We start from the raw sequence: 17805 nt of genomic DNA, 5'->3' as shown, positions 1-17805 counted from the left end.
ATTGGATACAATCTTCATTGTATGTGTATGTACAGATAATGAGGTTAAACGTACATGTAATAAACGAAGACACAAAACCTACTTAGCAGCCTCCCTGAGATCAGTGACATTCCTCATCGTCCCGCTCCCATCTTTAAAGGTTGTTTTGTTTCCTACAGTCAGCACTCCATTCCTCGTGGTAAAATCTGGGAAGCATCTTTTTAGAACTGTTGAAAGAAATCAAAAATCAATATAATCAAAAGTCATCATAAAGTCTGAAAATATTAAAAGAGGATCTCGGGAGAAGCAGATGTTCTGAAAATGGAATAAGCTTATTTTGTCCAACTGCAAAAAGTTGTGGTTTGTGTTGGGTTAACTGTTCATATTGGAGCAGGTCCAAGGTTGAATTGCAAATGGCTAGCGCATGTATGTCGCGGCACAGAGAACAAAATGATGGACGGGAATGTGGCACACATTAATTAATTAGAGATTCGGATCAAATTTAAATCTCTTTGCTTTATGCATAAGATCTCCACTAAGAATGCCCCAAAGTACTTGCAAAATCTAGTACGTCCCTATCATCCCTCCCGGACCCTTTGATCAGCAACAGCCATTCACTTTGTGATCCCCAAAATAAAACTGTCGCGCATGGGCGGTAAATCCTTCTCGTTTCTTGGACCCTCACTTTGGAACACTTTGCCATACGCACTATGCAATGAGACAAGTTATATGAAATTCAGGAAAGCCTTAAAAACATGGCTGTTCAACATCTGATATGCCTTGCCCCGAAACCTATCACTGGATCTTTAGCGCCGGGAAACCCTTTGTTGGGTAGCTGTTGCGCTATACAAATGAAATAAATAAATAAATAAAATTAATCCCCAGAGGCTGAGATTATTCCAAGAGTTCAACATTTTGTTTTTTGTTTTTCCTCAGCGTGGACAGACCTGCACAAATCCAGGCCCTGTTGGTCCTTGGGAACACCAGAAGATGCAAGTTTTCCCTCAAATTCATATTACCGATTCCCTGAGTTACTTCTTTTACCAAATGCATCAGGATTTTCTCCATTCTCGTAATGAAGGGTTAAGTCATGGTTTGCAGTTCACAGTTGCACAAAACTTTAACTAATTACATTTCACCAACAAAAATTAATAATACATATTATAATGCATTTTGGTGACATCAAGAAACGTGTCATATACCAGTACGAATGCAAACACTGCAGATAGAAAAGGTTTACTTGATCCACCACAAGGTAGTCAGTAGAGAGAGCATTGGCTCTGCAACCTTTCGAGAAATCTAATTAATATTATTTTAAGCACATAAGAATTTAATATAATTGTCCAATCAATAAAGAAAATCACTCACAAGGCCTGCTCGGGATTATCATCGAGGGACAATCTTCATCACGGAGAACCTCTGTAATTCGCTAAAATAAATAGAAACATTAAGTTAGTTCAAAAGTCATCGCAAGTACAAGATGTAAATGTTGTTCGAAATGAAATCTCTTTAAATTCAATGTTGAAACAATATATATTGAACATTGAATGGTGTTGTTCAATTCTAGAAATCATGACACAGATTTACTTTGCGTCGTACAAGGTGACGCAAAGCAGCCTATACATAGGATGTAGAACCCCACTCAAGGTCTGATCTGCGAGGCCTTGTGTGGCTCTGTAAACAAGCATAATGCAATGCAGCAACTTGCACTGCATTGCGTTACATTTAGTAGAGTTCGGCATTTCATGAGTGGAGCATGGGCGTTCCCCTGCATCCACCCATGAATTTCACGCAATTCCAGATTTACTTAGGTTTGTAAAGCTGGAATTGCTAGAAATAGGTACAACTACTATAGAGAGCTGTAATCAGGAGAAATGTGTTTTTTCCCCTCGTTACTTCCTCTTTCTATGTGTGATGTATTCTGCATCGTGCATAGAAAGAGGAATATGCCCTCTTTGGATTGTTTTTGTTATGTTATGTTATGTTAGGGTTTTTTTGTAAAGCGCACGTACGCCCATGGGCTTCATGGCGCTGTAGAAGTAGGAACCTAACACAACAACTTACTGATAATAAGCCTGTCTGAACAGCCAAGTTTTATAAGAACGTCTAAAAGTTAGAAAGTCTGGGCTGAGCCTAAGGGAAAGTGGTAGGGAGTTCCATAGGACAGCAGCTAAGTAATGGAAACAGCTGCCGCCCTGACGCTTTCTCCTGTAAGAGGGAACAACCAGCAAGTCTTTATTGATGGATCTAAGATTGCGAGTGGGCTTGTATTTGGAGACCAACTGATTGATGAACTGAGGCCCTATGTTTTGTAGACTCTTGTATATGATACAGCCGGACTTAAACATGATTCTTTGAGATACAGGCAGCCAGTGTAATTGTTCTAGGCCAGGCCTGATGGAACACCGCCTAGGTTGTTTAAGAACAAGTCTGGCTGCCTGGTTCTGCACTAGTTGGAGTCTTTTTAAAAGGCCAGATGGAAGGCCCAGGTACAGACTATTAGGAAAGTCCAGCCTGGAGAGTACCAGTGCGATGGTGACCTGGATAAGGGCTGAGTATGTCAGAAATTGTGCAATCTTTTTTATTTTCCTAATCTGGTAAAAACTAGCAGAAACAACTGCTCCGACTTGAGCTTTTAATGAAAGATCCGATGCAAGTGTAACACCCAAGCTCTTCACTAAAGAAGCAGGGACTGGGGCAGGACCAAGGCTCAAAGGCCAATAATGGGGGCCCCAGCTGATCCTGCTGTCCCCGGGAAGAATTAACTCGGTTTTACCCGGGTTGAGCTTGAGGTGGTTTAAGCTCATCCAGCGTTGTATCATAAGCATAGTTTGGTGAAAGTGGGCGACTGAATCAGGAGTATTCAGAGGGAAAATTAGCTGTAAGTCGTCAGCATAATTAAAGATTGTGACATTGAATTGTTTTAGAAGGTGAAGGAGGGGGCGCAGATACAAATTGAAAAGCAAAGGGGAAAGTGAGGATCCCTGTGGGACCCCACAAGTGGAGGTGGTTCTTGAAGCAGTGAAAGGCCCTAAGCGAACCGCTTGAGTGCGGTTCGAGATAAAGGAAGTGATCCACTCAAGGGCAGCGCCCCTGAGGCCGGCCTGCTCGACACGGCTAATTAGAATAGAAAAATCAACCGTGTCGAACGCGGCCGACAAATCAAGGAGAACCAGTGCCTGGTGGATGCCTTTATCCGCATTTGATCTTAATGTGTTTTGAACGGCCAAAATGACAGATTCCGTCGAGTGACAGGGACGGAAACCTGCTTGGTTAGTTTCAAGATAGTCACTATCCTCTATAAATTTGGAAAAAGATGTGGAGATGTGCGCTTCTAATATCTTCGACAAATATGGAAGTAGAGAGATTGGTCTATAGTTGACCAAGGCTTGAGGATCATCCCCAGGTTTTTTTAATAGAGGAATAAGGAGGGCCTGTTTGAATCGGGGGGGGACCATGCCACTCACCAGTGAGGAATTCAGTACAGATAGAATAGTTTGAGGCAAGGTTTGTCCTATTTCTCTATATATATATGGAGGACAAACATCCTCAGGGGAGCCTGATTTAACTCGGGTAAGCAGTTGGGACAGCAATTTGTTGTCAATTGATGGGAAAACTTCAAGTGTGTGAGGATTGAAAAAAGCGTCCTCCAATGAAGGAGGGACAGGGGAGTTGATAATGCCTTGTTTTATATCCAGAATTTTATTGATAAAGAATGTGTTTAAAGAATCACACATATCTTGAGTGGGGACAACAGGAGGAACAGTTCTATCGCTGTCACACAGCTCGTTCACCATCTTAAAGATATCTTTGCTTTTATTTTGCGAATTTGCAATAAGCTCAGAGAAATAAGTGGTTTTCTGTGACGAGATGGATTTTTGATACTCTTTGCGAGCAGAGCGGTAGTTCTCCCTATCCTGCTTAGAATAGTTAGATCTCCAGATCCGTTCTTTTTTACGGACTGCAAGTTTTTCCGCCTGCAATTGTGGGGTAAACCATCTGTGTGTGTTATTCGGGCGGGAGCGGGGAGGGAGAGTCCATGGGGCGTGCAGATCTGCAGCACCTCCAATCCAATGGAAAATAGATTCCTCCATCTCGTCTGGACTACCTACAATAGAAGGTAAGGTTGTAGTTAGCGAGTGTAGAAAATCAGGAGTACTGATACTCTTCCATTTCCTAATTTTCCCCAGTTTCTGGGGTCTCAAGGCCTTGTCACAGCTCGCCAAAACGGTGAATTGGATGAGGTAGTGGTCTGACCAGATACATGGTTCGGCGACCAACGTGGATATATTAATGTCATAGGACCATACGTGGTCAAGGCTGTGACCCTTCCGGTGAGTGGAAGACTCAATGTGCTGGCATAGGTTAAGGTCGACCAGGAGGTCTTTTAGTTCTCCTGCTTGAGCATCTACTTCTACTGCGTCGAACCAAAGGTTAAAATCCCCTAAGAGAAGGGTTTTAGAATAACTTGTAACCAGTGGGGCAAGTTGCTCCGCTAGGGCTGAGGGAAAAGCAGGCATGGAAGAGGGGGGACGGTAAATTAAAACAGTTAAAATAGCGCCACAGTCCGTATCAATTTTGAAGACAAGGTTTTCAATGCCTGGCAATTCAAGTGAGGGTAACAGTAGGGGTTTAAGGGAGTTCCTGAAAATGGCGGCAACTCCGCCACCTCTCTTGCCTGAGGGGCGGTTCACAGCAAAAATATAGAAGTCGCCAGGGAGAGTGGCCAGAATATCAGGTAGGGAGTCCTGGGTTAGCCAGGTCTCCGTCAGGTACAATACATCCGGTTTTTCCTCCGTGAGTAATAGAAACAAATCTGTTTGATGTTGTACCATAGAGCGCGTATTAAGGTACATACAATTAAGGGTCTTGGTGAGGGGCGTAGGTGGAGTTTTGCCGACATGCCGGGGGGTCTCGGGGGGTAGCTCAGGCACTACAAATGTGTGCGAGGCAATGCCGTAAGTGCTAATGCGTTTACGTACATAAGGGACAACGATAGGGCATAGGTGGTCGGGTGGTCTGAGACCCTGAAGTTGCAAGCTCGAATAAGCATATTTTTGGGCATGGTGCCTGGCCCCTGGCTCCGGACGTGTGCGGACGGGCGCAGACGGGCTTGGCTTAGGCGCGGCTTCGGCGCGTAACCGGCGCGCCCGCTGCGCCAGCCCACTGCGCCGTCTGGTCCCTAGGCACATTATATAGGTGTGAGGAGGGCGGGAGGAAGGCGCGACTAGAGCGCTCCTCCTGCCTGACCTAAGATGGCGCCCACCGCCGCCGATTATCGGTCCAAGGCGGCTGGGCAAAGTAAAGAAGAGGTGGATAGCGTGTTAGTGTGCCTGGCAATTATTATTTCCCCTAATCTTCAGAAAAGCCCCCCAGAGTTCAGAGAACACAGAAATGCTCCGCAAGTTAAAAAGTTAAAAATAGTACACAGCAATAATTCGGAACAGGTAAAAGCAGTTTAAGTTGTTCGAAAGGCTCGCAGCCCTAGGTACTCCCTCTAGGGAGAGCTCATTAGGCGTCGGTTTCCCTTCCTGCACAAAAACAATCCTGCCCCTAACACAGGCACCCGTGCACCATTTTAGTAGATATGCAGTTTCTCAATTTTCTCCATTCATTCCATGCAGCACAGCAACTTTGTTTGATGCCCTGCGTTGCATGAACTTTTGATAAATGTGCCCCACATTTTTATGGTGTCACTCATTATTTGGGGCATATGTAAGGACATTGGTTTCATCAAATAATGACATATTTCTGTTTCCACAAACCATTAAATTAATGAACACTAAGAACCATGGATACAGTGAGCACAATTACTTGGCAAGGCATAGCAGGCGGTGTGGGGATGTGGGGAGAAATGATGCCCAGTTGCTGGAAAGGGGTGACCTTGTCTGTAAGCAATTGGGTTATTGGTTGAGAGGGCTGGTAGCCCTATTCAAGTAATAAATAATACACACAATCCTTGTGAAGGTGAACCACAAAAGTCACTAAATTAGCATGGGCTTAACCAGCAGCGGCCGGCATTGTTTGTGGGGGGGCGGGGTCAGGGGCAGGTTTTGCACGGGGGCCCACAGTGGGTGAGGGTCATGGGTGGTGTCCGCAGGGGGGGGGGAATTATTTTAAAAAATCCAAACTTACCTCGAGGCCGTGTCCAGCATCTTCTCTGCTCCTGCTCTCCTTCTCTCATGCCTCTGACAGGAACAGGAAGCAGGCAGCCAGGCTCCCTCCCCTGAGCCAATCACTATGCTGCAATGCAGCTGACCTCTGGAAGTAGGGACACTTTTGGGTTTGGAACCATACTACACTGGTTTGACAATAGAACATCAACAAGAGGAATCATTAGGGCAGGAGGGACTGCATCTGGATTATCTGCAGACTTGTGGTGGCCAGGAGTTTGTTGTGCTTCAGGAAGGGTACTATCACATGGTGTATTTGGCCTGGCCATTGTTGGCATGCAGCTAAGTGCCGACCGAAGTGGCGCAGGTCTCTAAGTACTCTCCAAGGGCCGGTTTTCTGGCCTCCTGTCCATGAGATCCCAGGGACAAAAAGGATCTCCCTATTTCCATGAGATCATAAGGACCGTGCAGGGGAAATGGGTGTAAGTGATTGTTCGTTGGGACAAGGACCATCATGCCATTTCACTATCATCACACTGTGCAGAGTAGTGTACTTTGAATGATCAGCAGCCCTGAGGTGCTGGGACATGAGGAGTTCAAGGAGTATGGGGGAAAACCTGCTGAGTCTGAGGGAACTGGACTTGCAAACAGGGGACCTGTGCTAGCTTGTACTCCAGAGTGTATTTTGTCCAAAGGGTGTTGGAGACCTGTGCTAGGAGCTGAGAATTCGATAAATAAATAACCTCCTCCCCAAGCGCCTTGAGACCCTCTGGGTGAGTAGTGCGCTATGCAAATTCTTGAACTTGAACTTGAACTTGAATGCCTTTGACCTCCAGATCCCTCACCCTGGATCCACGCCACAATGTACTTTGTTGTGGAGAACATCATGACGCGCCCTGGGGGTTTCGTTGTGACTTGGTGGCACCTACAGTTGGCTGTCGGGATCTATGGCAGTTCACACCTCAGCCTGAGGGAAAACACTTCTTCAGACTTGGAAGCCTGCCAGCTTCCTGAGTCACAACCTTTTGTCTATGCAGGGATAGCGATCCTGCACTCGTGCAGCTCCCGCCGGGCGCAGGGAGGTCTAATCCAGATGGATGAAACTAAGTGACGTTTTCTTTCCGTTTTAGGTGTTTCCACCAATCTCATCAACGGGGTGCCAGCAGGGAAAAGGTGCATCATTGGCTGGTGTAGTTGAGTGACTGAGGGGTTGGGTCATGAGGCGTAGTCAAAGACCTGTGACTGCTTGATCATTGCAACTGTTGGCAGTTTGAAATACTGGGAAATGTGTCGGATGAATACCTCTGATTAGGGCATATATGTTCATGTTGTTCTGCTGCTAATGGGAAAGTTTGACAATTGCATACAACTGTAAAGTGTATATATAATGTGCATCTCATTTTCATCTCACTGGGGAAGTTCAACAATTGCATATAACTGTAAAGTATATATATAATGTGTATCTCAATTTGAATTCAATGTGCGTGCAGTACAAAGACCAGTGTTTTATACATACGGAGTTGAGTCTTTTTGTGGTGTACACAGTGTGTTGCGAGGGTGGGGTTGTGCCCTGAGGATAAGTCTGACTGCTCGGTGCCAAGCTACCCAAGGGTGAGCACAGGTTATCAGACACATGTACTGTACTCATCCTATCTAGAATGGTGGCTTCTGAATGGCTTTGATGCATCCCAGCCAGCTGGAAACCACTAGGTCTAATACTCTCTCCAAACTAGAGTAATCAAGACATTAATACACTGAAGTGTGAAGACTCAGCAATTGGCACTATCAGCCTTCTTGAGTAGCACTTGGGGGAGAAACAACAGGGCATGTCCTGCTTAGAAGACAACCTCTGCACAACAAAAGAGAGCTTCTTTCTCAACTATAACAAATAGCCGTGCTCAGGAATGGATCAGCAGCTGACCCTTCCTAACAAAGGACACTGCTGCATTTCTAAATCAGCCCTCGTGCCATCCTCCTACACTTCATTGTATGTGGCTATACCATTTTACTCTAAAATATAAACAATACACTACTGCTATCTGAGGTGACCTTACCAGAGCCTTTCATCTTCTGCTATGGTTTTCCACACGGCTATCCAAAATAGATCCCAGTGGTCTCTGCAACCAAACACTCACAGTAACCATGGAGTCCCTCTAACAGTCACCTACACGCAATACACACATGACACACTCACAGGGTTGTCAGTGGTTGGTCTAGGCATTAAATTCAAGGTGAACTTTACTTGAGTGGGATCTGTTTAGTAATATTAATCAGAAAAACAGTGAGCTGCCACCACATCTTAAAGTATATGTCCCAGGACTAGGATAGTAGTTCCAGGTCGACTAGACACTGTGCTTAGTGCACCCTTCCAGGCCAGCATAATGCATATTTATTTAGACAGAAGGCATTTTCAACCCCTTGTAAATGGCTGCAAACAGATAACTGTAGAGTTGTATGGGACAGCAGAGCTCCTTACTTGCGTTCACATAATAATACTCTTTATTGGATGTCTAGTGAATACCAAGAATATACATGTTCATGAAGGCATGGCGAGTTGACCCTGTGCTAGGCAACAGACAAAATATAGACTTCTAACTTGATCTATTATTGATGAAAAGTGAATTTTGCCGGTCCCAAGCACATTATATCTACCATACCTGAGAGAATTTGAAGAGGGTAAGGAAGAGAGAGAGAGTAAGAAAAAGGATTCAACATACTTTTTGAGAAACAAAAAGAGTCATTATGTCTCTCTGTAAAAATATAAGAATAGCAAGCTGTCATTGCAAACTACACTATCAAAGGGATGGCTCCAGAGTTGTGATGCTTGGAAAGAGGAATAGTTCTGTTCTTTGAGTTGCTTTTATTGTCTGGGTTTCCATTATTAAATGGGATGTACTTCTAGTCTTCCAGTTAGGTGTTATTAATCCACCAAGTAGCTAGCATAACCTGACGTACACGTTGTGAATGATACATGCTATGAATTTTGCTGTCTAAAGGTAGGCACTAGAGATCAGTCAAAAATGGTGTGAGCTGCTGCAACACAGCAAGCAGTTGTTGAAAGTATGAAATATGACCTCGAGAGGAGCTATGATTGATTTGGATATGGGAGGCTAGATTGTAAAGCATTGCTGCCATACAAAATGGAGAAAAAGTTATGTAACCTGCAACCTGATTGGAAGGATTCAGTCTCCTTAGTAGGAGGGGTTGGAAGATTATTTTGTTGAATTTGGAAATATTATGAATAATAGTTTTCGGTTTGGGAATAAAAATGATATCTGGTTAACAATACATAAAATGCAATTTATAAATATTTTTTTCTGATCTGCAAGTTGTAATCCAGAATTATTTTGTCACATCATATAGCAGACAGAGGAACAAATGTGATTCTTCATGAGAGATCAAGGGGCACATGCATGAAAGATACATTTGTGATTTCTAAATAGCGATTTTTAAGAAATCGCTATTTGGTAATTGCAAAATCCAATACATTCAAACAGGCTGCAAATAGCGATTCTCTAACTGCGATTCCTTAAGAATCGCAAACGCAATTAGGGAATCGCTATCTGCTATTACGACTCTATTCTTTCCTAGGGCCCTCAAGGCCCATAGGTGGGAATAGTCTTGCATTGCCAAAATTCTGATTACCTAATTGGTAATCTCAAATTAGGCAATGCAAAGGCAAGGGTGCCCAGGGTCCTAAGGCCCCCCTGAGGCGCCCCTAATAAAAAGCTGGTGCACATGTAAGACACATGCCTGTGTGCAAATGCAGTTTTGTGTATTTTTCAAAGTATGCACATATTAGCATCTACTTAAAGTTGATGCTAATTAGCGTTTCCTAAATGCATAATTCACATTTAGGAAAGGCTTCTTGTATATGCATTAGGGAGTCGCAACGTGTGATTCCCTTTTTGCATTCTCAATTTAGGTAAACGCAAGAAATTGCGATTACCTAAATTGCGAATCTCAAACTTTCATGCATTGCAAAAGGCCATTTTGCGAACGCAAACAGCAGATTTTTGCAAATCGCAAAATACCTTGATGCATGTGCCCCCAAGTTTTTTAACGTAGCTTTCCTTTGGGAGAGCTCCAGGATTCCAAGTGATTTGCAGAATTCAAACATCACTTATCAGAAAAGGCAAAGATAAACATGATAGATGTGAAAAGGGGGAAAGTGAAGTTTTGTGGGGTGACAGCTGTAAATTACGCGCCCCCTGCATATTCGGTGAACATGGTTTGGCTCGAGAGTGCTGTCGCGAAACGTGCGTACGTATACGTGCGTTGGACGTACGTGCTTTCACAGGCGTAGTCCTAGACTCCCTTTTACATGCATAGCTGACCATTTCTGGTGCGTGCGTTGTTGCTGTCCGCTGTGCCTCGTGGGAGCCTCTCCGTCACATCTAAGGTTAGTTGTTACACTCAGTACTAGGTTCTCTTTTGTGTTTGACTTTAACTTCCAGTCGCTCCCTGGCGCCCGCTTTTGTACTGTAACATTCATGTTTAAAAAAACGAGGAAAAGGACACGGTCATGGATTCATTGTTCTCCACATGAGTAAAATTATTAATCAAACGCCATGCGATGTTCGGGCCCAACCTCCGTTTCACACTCGTATCACCAGCATTATTTTTACTGTAAAAATAATGCTGGTGATACGGGTGTAACACGGAGGTTGTGCCGAACATCGGCATGGCTTTTGATCAATAATTTTACTGAAACAAGGCGGGGTGCACGGAGTGCGTGTTAAAGTTTAACTCGTGCTCGCTCGTCATATGGGCACATTTAGTTTAAAAAAGTAACTTGATGTTTCTGAATCATCCATTCTACCCAACGTGCTTCCACCAATTAAAAGCCAAGTCCAAAATAATGGGAACACTAACGAGGCAGGTAGCATCACATGAAAGTGTACAGTGAGTAAGGTTCTGGGAAATGCTAGAGTGCAAGGAGAGTTATGGAAATGCTTGAGTGGACAGAGACAGGGAAATGCTACAGTGGGCATGGGGACCTGGAAATGCTGGAGTGTGGAGGAGTCCGGAAATGTGGCACCGAAGCATGGAAATGCTGGAACGTAGCATGAGTCAGGGAATTTCTGGAGAGTAGGGAGAGTTTTGGAAATGCTCGTGAGTCCCAGAAATGCTGGAGTGTTGAGAAAGTCTGATAAATGCTGGACTATATCGAGAGTCAAGGAAATGCAGTGTAGCAAAAAGTAGGGAGTTTTAATTTTCCAGCTTTCTGGGGAAACTCGTGCACACATGCTGGAAAATTAAAATGGCATATATGTGGCACGGCATGCTGTTGCATGGGATCAACACATGCAGGGCTCTCTTGCTTATCATTGGCATTCTGTTGCCAATATTTATAAAATGCAGTCCATCGATGTAATGAGCTCCGTGGAGCCCGCCTTTTTACTCATGCTTCACATGAGAAGCAGACATTTTATAAGAGTGCCAGACTACAGGCTGTTTTTTTAGGCATGGGGGGGGAGGTAAGAGTGGTTTGCCCAGCTCAGAATCACAGGGTGTTGAGAGTTGGCATCTTTAGCTATTAGACCACATCTCCTCCTCCTCAATCATGAGGTTAGATATTAAGGGTACATTTGTACTTTGTTTTTCCTGTTCATTGAAAGAGATATTTTATTAAACTGAAGTTTAAATTAACAATTGTTGTGTGGTTAAAAAAAGGTGCATACAAACATATGGCTATTAATCTGTAGTATCGTTTCTCACTTAACGAGTTCTTATTAAACAACTGTTATCTTTTTATTTTGTTACAAATATGATTATAATACCTTCATTATTGCATCCCAATTACTTCAGGAAGCCGACAGTACAGTAAGTACTCCCGAGGTCGTGCTTACAACCCCCCACCTCCCCCCGTCCACTGGTAAAAAAAACGGTGGGGCGCCACGGCCAACTGCAAATTAGGTCAAGGGAGCCACGGGTCCAAAAAGTTTGGGAACCACTGTGTTGGGGGGAAGTTTGTTCCTGAGTTTAGTGGTCGCACACATAAAGGATCTGTCACCCAATGAGGCTTTTCCTGTACAGGGACAATTAGCAGGTTTGCAGTAGAGGAACGCAGTTGTCTGGGGGGGGATTGTACGGACAGAGGGAATGTTTGTAAAAGTCAGGTCCGATGGAATGAATGGCCTTGTATGCGATGCAAAGAGCCTTAAACTTGACTCTGCTTCTGAGAGGCAGCCAGTCGAGTTTGCGGACCACTTTGGAGATGGGTTTAAATTTGGGAGTGCCTGTCAGGAGTCTGACTGCTGCGTTTTGTACCAGTTGGATTTTGTTAAGAACTCTTTCTTGTGCATTAATGAATAGGCTGTTGCAGTACTCTACTTTGGGCATGACAAGTGTGCTGATTAGTGTTTTGGCAGCAGTGGGAGGGAGGTATAGAAGAAGTTTCTTTATGATTTTAATGATATAGAAAGCTGAGGACACTACTGAATTAGCATGGGGCATGAACTAACGCACCCCCCCTATACTTTTTAACCTTGCGGTTCCCCACAACAGTCTTTTAATTTTGAGGGGATACAAAACGAAATCTTAACATAGAGATTTAGGACTGTTAACGGTCTTGCACATGTCCGGCATCATGGACAACGGGTACTTTACAAAAGGGTTGATGGGAAAAGTATCTCGCACAATATGTTTTAACCTACTCTTTTTCTCATCATTATCGCCCTGTGTTTTTATTTTTATTTTAAACTGTTATGGACTAAGGAGGTCCAAGAGCGGATAACCTCTTTTTTTTATTACTGCTGGCTAATTAACTGTTACATGTTTTCTTCTTGTTTTTTAACAGTAGCTACACAATGTGAACTTTGTAACTTCTTTTAAAGATATATGTTTATATCTAAATAAAGATATTTTTGATTTGATTTAGTGTCGAAAATTACTCCGAGATTTCTAACTTTTAAAACAGATCAAGACATAAATGTTAATGAACATGATCCGTTGTTGTTTTTTAAAGCATTCTGAGTAAAAACTATGCGAAAGTACAAAGAGAAGAGTATGCTTGTCTCTTCGAACTTCCAAGTGGTTTTTACACTTTTAGATGCTGTAAAGGCTTGAAAAAAAATCCCAGAAACAGATTACACACATTTGAGGATGACATGTTTAACCCAAAAAATCACTTCCTTTTTAAATTAACAACGCACACTGTTTCTGTGAATGTACCTCATCATTATAAACACTAGCTAGGAATATAAAATGCCCACTTTCATACAAGATTTTAGCATATTTCAGGGCCATTGAAAAGAATTATATGAATTGTGGGAGGACTCTTCATTTTGTTGCAAATACATGGGAGCTCTTCGGATTCCTCAATTTTTTGCAGTTGGTTAAGTTAAAAAACATATTTGATTTCGAAATTGAGAGGTGAATGGCTCTGAGAATAATGGAAACACAAAATAGTTACAGGCTTAGTTCTCTAGTCTGTTATGGAATGAAGCAAAATTAAGAACTCTGTCGTGTTTAGGGGAAATGTGATAGGACAGTGATAATGTATAAAATGTATCATACGTGTCTTTAACATTATGACCAGTAGATGGGGCAGCAGGACTAGAAAGCTCACACGTTCACAAACGCAACTTTAATTTCCAGGAATAAACGAATTGCTGACTGTGCATGGTTTATATATGTCTGTTTTGATTGTTTACATGTTTTAATAAACGATTTTACCCGGTTTTCTTTTCACCGATATATTCTAAGGGGTTTTTAAATAATTATGAGGTTAAGTGATTGAATTCATGGCGTGTTATTACTTGCAGTGCACAAATAGTATACCAGTGATCCTGCTTCTAGTATTAGGAAACAATAAAACAAAACATATGATATAGAATAACGGATCGAAAGCAATCATATAGGCAGAATGCAGAGTACAAATCAATGGGAAATAACAGTAAATAAATACACCAAGACTGAATTTTTAAGTTATATGGAAAGTTATATACATTATAAAGTGGGTATGACAGACTATTTTTGGGAGGGGGTACACAATTGAAGCGGTTCTCAAAGATAGATAGATAGATAGATAGATAGATAGATAGATAGATAGATAGATAGATAGATAGATAGATAGATAGATAGATAGATAGATAGATAGATAGATCTGTGAGTAACCAAACTTCAGCACAACACAGTGGCTGCCCTGTCCTGCCTTACTCCAATTAGAAAGGGTTCAATGCACCATCGATGTTAATCGCTAGGAAAAACACATAACCATTTGGAAGGTGAACAGCTGGTTGCTTTTTGGTTTCCTAATGATATGTCTATAAGGAAGATATATATCAGGAAGGCTCAAATAGAGCAAAAGCTGTGCTTGGGCTCTTCTTAATTAGAGCGGGCGGGGGGTTGCAGGTAAGGCCCACGGGCACCCTTTTTTAGAGACTGGTCCTTTTTTTCCCTTTATCAGACTTTGACCCAGAACAACGGAGACTCCTTGCGACATGATGCGTCATACAGTAAATATGATGCATCCATCATGTCGCAAGGAGGGCGCACTGAAAACTGTTGCATCGCTGTTTTCACGCAGCAATGTGACAGTTTTCATTAATAAGGCGCTGTGCGTGGTCAATTGACCAGGAAAGTTTTTCCCTGGTTGTCATATGGCAAAATGTCAAGATTTTTAACCTTCTCTACAAGTCCCTTCCCTTCCCCTTCAACAGCGATAGTTTGTCAGAACCTATCTACAAACTGAAATCTGCAGGAATTTTAGACAAATTGGTAAACTATTGATCAACATTGATCACACTTACCTTCGACGGATTATTAAATCCAGGTTTACAGAACTGCCTATAATATTCCCAGTAGCTTGTGTTGTACCTGTTTCTTTGCATATCAATATAGGTTGCAAACCTATCAGGGCACTTGGAAACACAGAGCTGAAATGAAAACATACACAATTGTAATGACCTGTAAAAGGGCACAGAGGCTGAATAGATAGAAGAAATACGCAAGATTATCAATATAACAATTGATATAGAAGATTTTTTACATACTTTGAAGGATTTAGTAGTGCCTTCCTTGGAAATGAAAATGTTTTTCAATGCTCTATTTTTACAATAGGCAGCAAAGTCCTCTACCTAAATAAGCACAGTTGAACGGTTGGTATCTGCATGGCAAGTCCTACCTTCAAGCTCTCCGTGCCTCAGTGCGTTTCTCTCTCTCTCTCTCTCTCTCTCTCTCTCTCTCTCTCTCTCTCTCTCGCTTTCTCTTTCCCTCTCTCTTTCACGCTCCTTTTCCCCTCCACACACGCTCTGCCTTTGCCTCCTTCTCTCACTCTTCGCCGTTGCTTTGCCTCTTTCTCTCACTCTTTGCCTTTGATTTGACTTTTTCTCTCACTCTTTACCTTAGCTTTCCTCTCTTTCTCTCACTTGTTTCTATTACTTGGCTTCTTCATTTGTTTACTTTACTTAGCCTCTTTTTTTGCACGCTCTGCCTTTGCTTTGTGTCCCTTTTCTTTGTGGCTCTTTTCTTTGTGCCTTTTTACTTTGTTCCTCTTTTCCTTGTGCCAAATAACTATGGCCCAGATGCATGGAAGGAAAATCTGGTCGCAAAGGGGCAGATTCTCAGAATCTGCCCCTTTGCGACCGGTATTTTTTCATTTGGGACTGCATCATCCCAAATGCAAAAATCGCAATTTAAGGAATCTCTAAATTGAGATTCCTTAAATGCAATGCAACAAAGTAAAAAAATTAGCGATTTCGCTAATAGGGGAGCAAATTACCGTGAAGTTGAACTTCATGGTAATTTGCAAAAACTTTGAAAAATGCACTTTTGTGCATTTATCAAAGTTTCATGTTGCGCACACACATGCCCTTATGTGCACAGATTAATTTCAGGGGTGCATCAAGGTGTCCTTTGGACACCCCTGCACCCTTGAAATTGCATTCTCAATTTGTGATTCGCTAATTGCTAATCGCAAATTGAGAATGTCTTCCCATTCATTCCTATGGGCCTCTAGGCCCATAGGAATGAATGGGGAGGTATTCCTTAATTACGACTCGCAATTTGCGAGTCGCAATTAAGGAAATTAAGAAATCACAATTTTTTTTGCGATTTCTTCATGCATAGCATTTTGCTATTCCTTATTAGCGAATCCTTATTTTTCGCTAATAAGGAATCGCAAAATGGATGCTTGATGCATCTGGGGGTATGTGCCTTACCTTGTACCACCATCTTTCCCCAGCCCTCAACCCTCTTCCGTGCTGTTCCTCTTCACGCCTCCCCCGCGCCTTACCTGCTCTCCTGCATCTTCCTCCCACCTCTTTTTGCTACCTATTCTTCCCGCCTCCAATTAGTCCCACCCCTTTCAGGATCTACTTAATGTTGCCCGCAGTGTGTTTGTGCAGCTCGCGAACTAAAGGCAAGCCCCTTTAAGCATGTCCGCACCTGGACCGCGTCCAGCACCACATCCCCAGGTCAAATCACAAGCCACAGAGACAGGGCACAGTTATGCAACAGTGAAATCAATTCCACTTTTGGAAAATAAACCTCATACACCTCAACCACTCTTCATCCAAATCTTCACGTAACTCACTCAAAAGCCCCAACCATAATAGTACCACAACAATATGGAAACCTTTGCAAATTTAATAAGGTATATCACAAAAATAGACCATTGTTTTCTGAGTAAAAACCAAGAATGCGAGTGATCCCAAAGTGCAAATCACCATACTATCAGTAAAAACATTAGTGTACAGTGAAATATAAAGAAATACGCAAAACAAATTACATAAATATTCTACAACAAAATTAGACAGAGAGAAACACATAAAACACTAAACAAATTGTCTATTTTGTAAGTACCACCCTGCTCAGCACATTATCCTCGATACATGAAACAATCTCATAGTGACATCTATTTCATCAGAAAATCGAAGCAGAGTTGGTAACTATAGGAGGGTTGGCACGTTTCGATGAGCTTCCACTTTTAGCCAGCTTCTTCAGGACAATAACAATAATTATCCCACAATTTACAACAGAAAATAGCTAAAACCAAGCAATACAGATTCCACTTCTTACTAGGGGCCTGTCTTGCATCAATCACAGGTCCCCAGCTTTCACTTCATCTATAGACTTTGGGTATTTTTGCAAAACCGCTTTCTTGTTCTCACATTCACCCTCTACCAGATTTCAATTACCTCTTGCACACCTTCATGTCCTAGGCAGGTTTCAATAATGTGTAGGCTTTTGTTAGAAAGCTTGTGGCTTGCACCGGGACAGATCAAAACATGGTTGTTGTGCACTTTTTTGTGTCTGTCACTAGTTAGTATATTGCATACTCTGCTATATTCACCTACATATTAATGTTTTGTAGGTCTTCTGGAGTTTGCAGTTAAAAAATCTAGTTTCTTCAGTGTATCTTCCGCGTAACCATCAGTGAATGTATCTATGTTATGGTAGATGCATTTATAGTGCGACAAATAAGCCTTCTCAAGTTTCATTAATCAAACTTCGACAAGCTTGCACACTCAGGATGAATGTATGACAGAATTCTGCATATGTTCTTCACGCATGTCTTAGGAACTCCGTCATTTAAACAAATGTGTCTTTAGCACGCATTTGTTCTGCATGTAAGTCGTTTTAACGACTTGTCTTAGGGGGTCGCTGTATATTGGAATAGTTTAATTTACTATTCCAACTCCAGTCAGCACAACAGTAGGAAATGTGTTGGACTTTAATTCCAAAACCGCTCCACCATTCCACCCCC

General features: G+C 42.5%; 1 protein-coding gene across 6 annotated transcripts in view; it reads right to left on the bottom strand.

Annotated features, from left to right (window-relative positions):
* The window catches only part of SLC44A5 (solute carrier family 44 member 5), a 793737-nt gene that overhangs the window by 194987 nt on the left and 580945 nt on the right, over window positions 1–17805 (bottom strand). For all 6 annotated transcript variants that reach the window (XM_078668567.1, XM_078668577.1, XM_078668593.1 and 3 more), the window contains exons 6-8: window positions 14849–14974; window positions 1348–1408; window positions 83–206 (exon numbers count right to left, since the gene is read on the bottom strand). In XM_078668567.1, the coding sequence (XP_078524693.1) occupies window positions 83–206; window positions 1348–1408; window positions 14849–14974 (311 nt within the window). The remainder of the gene's footprint in view (window positions 1–82; window positions 207–1347; window positions 1409–14848; window positions 14975–17805) is intronic.

Source organism: Lissotriton helveticus, chromosome 1_2 (genome assembly GCF_964261635.1).
Source record: "Lissotriton helveticus chromosome 1_2, aLisHel1.1, whole genome shotgun sequence".
In the NCBI taxonomy this organism is placed as follows: Eukaryota; Metazoa; Chordata; class Amphibia; order Caudata; family Salamandridae; genus Lissotriton; species Lissotriton helveticus.
The sequence above is the reverse complement of the archived record's forward strand: the minus strand, read 5'-3'. Positions and strand labels throughout refer to the sequence as shown.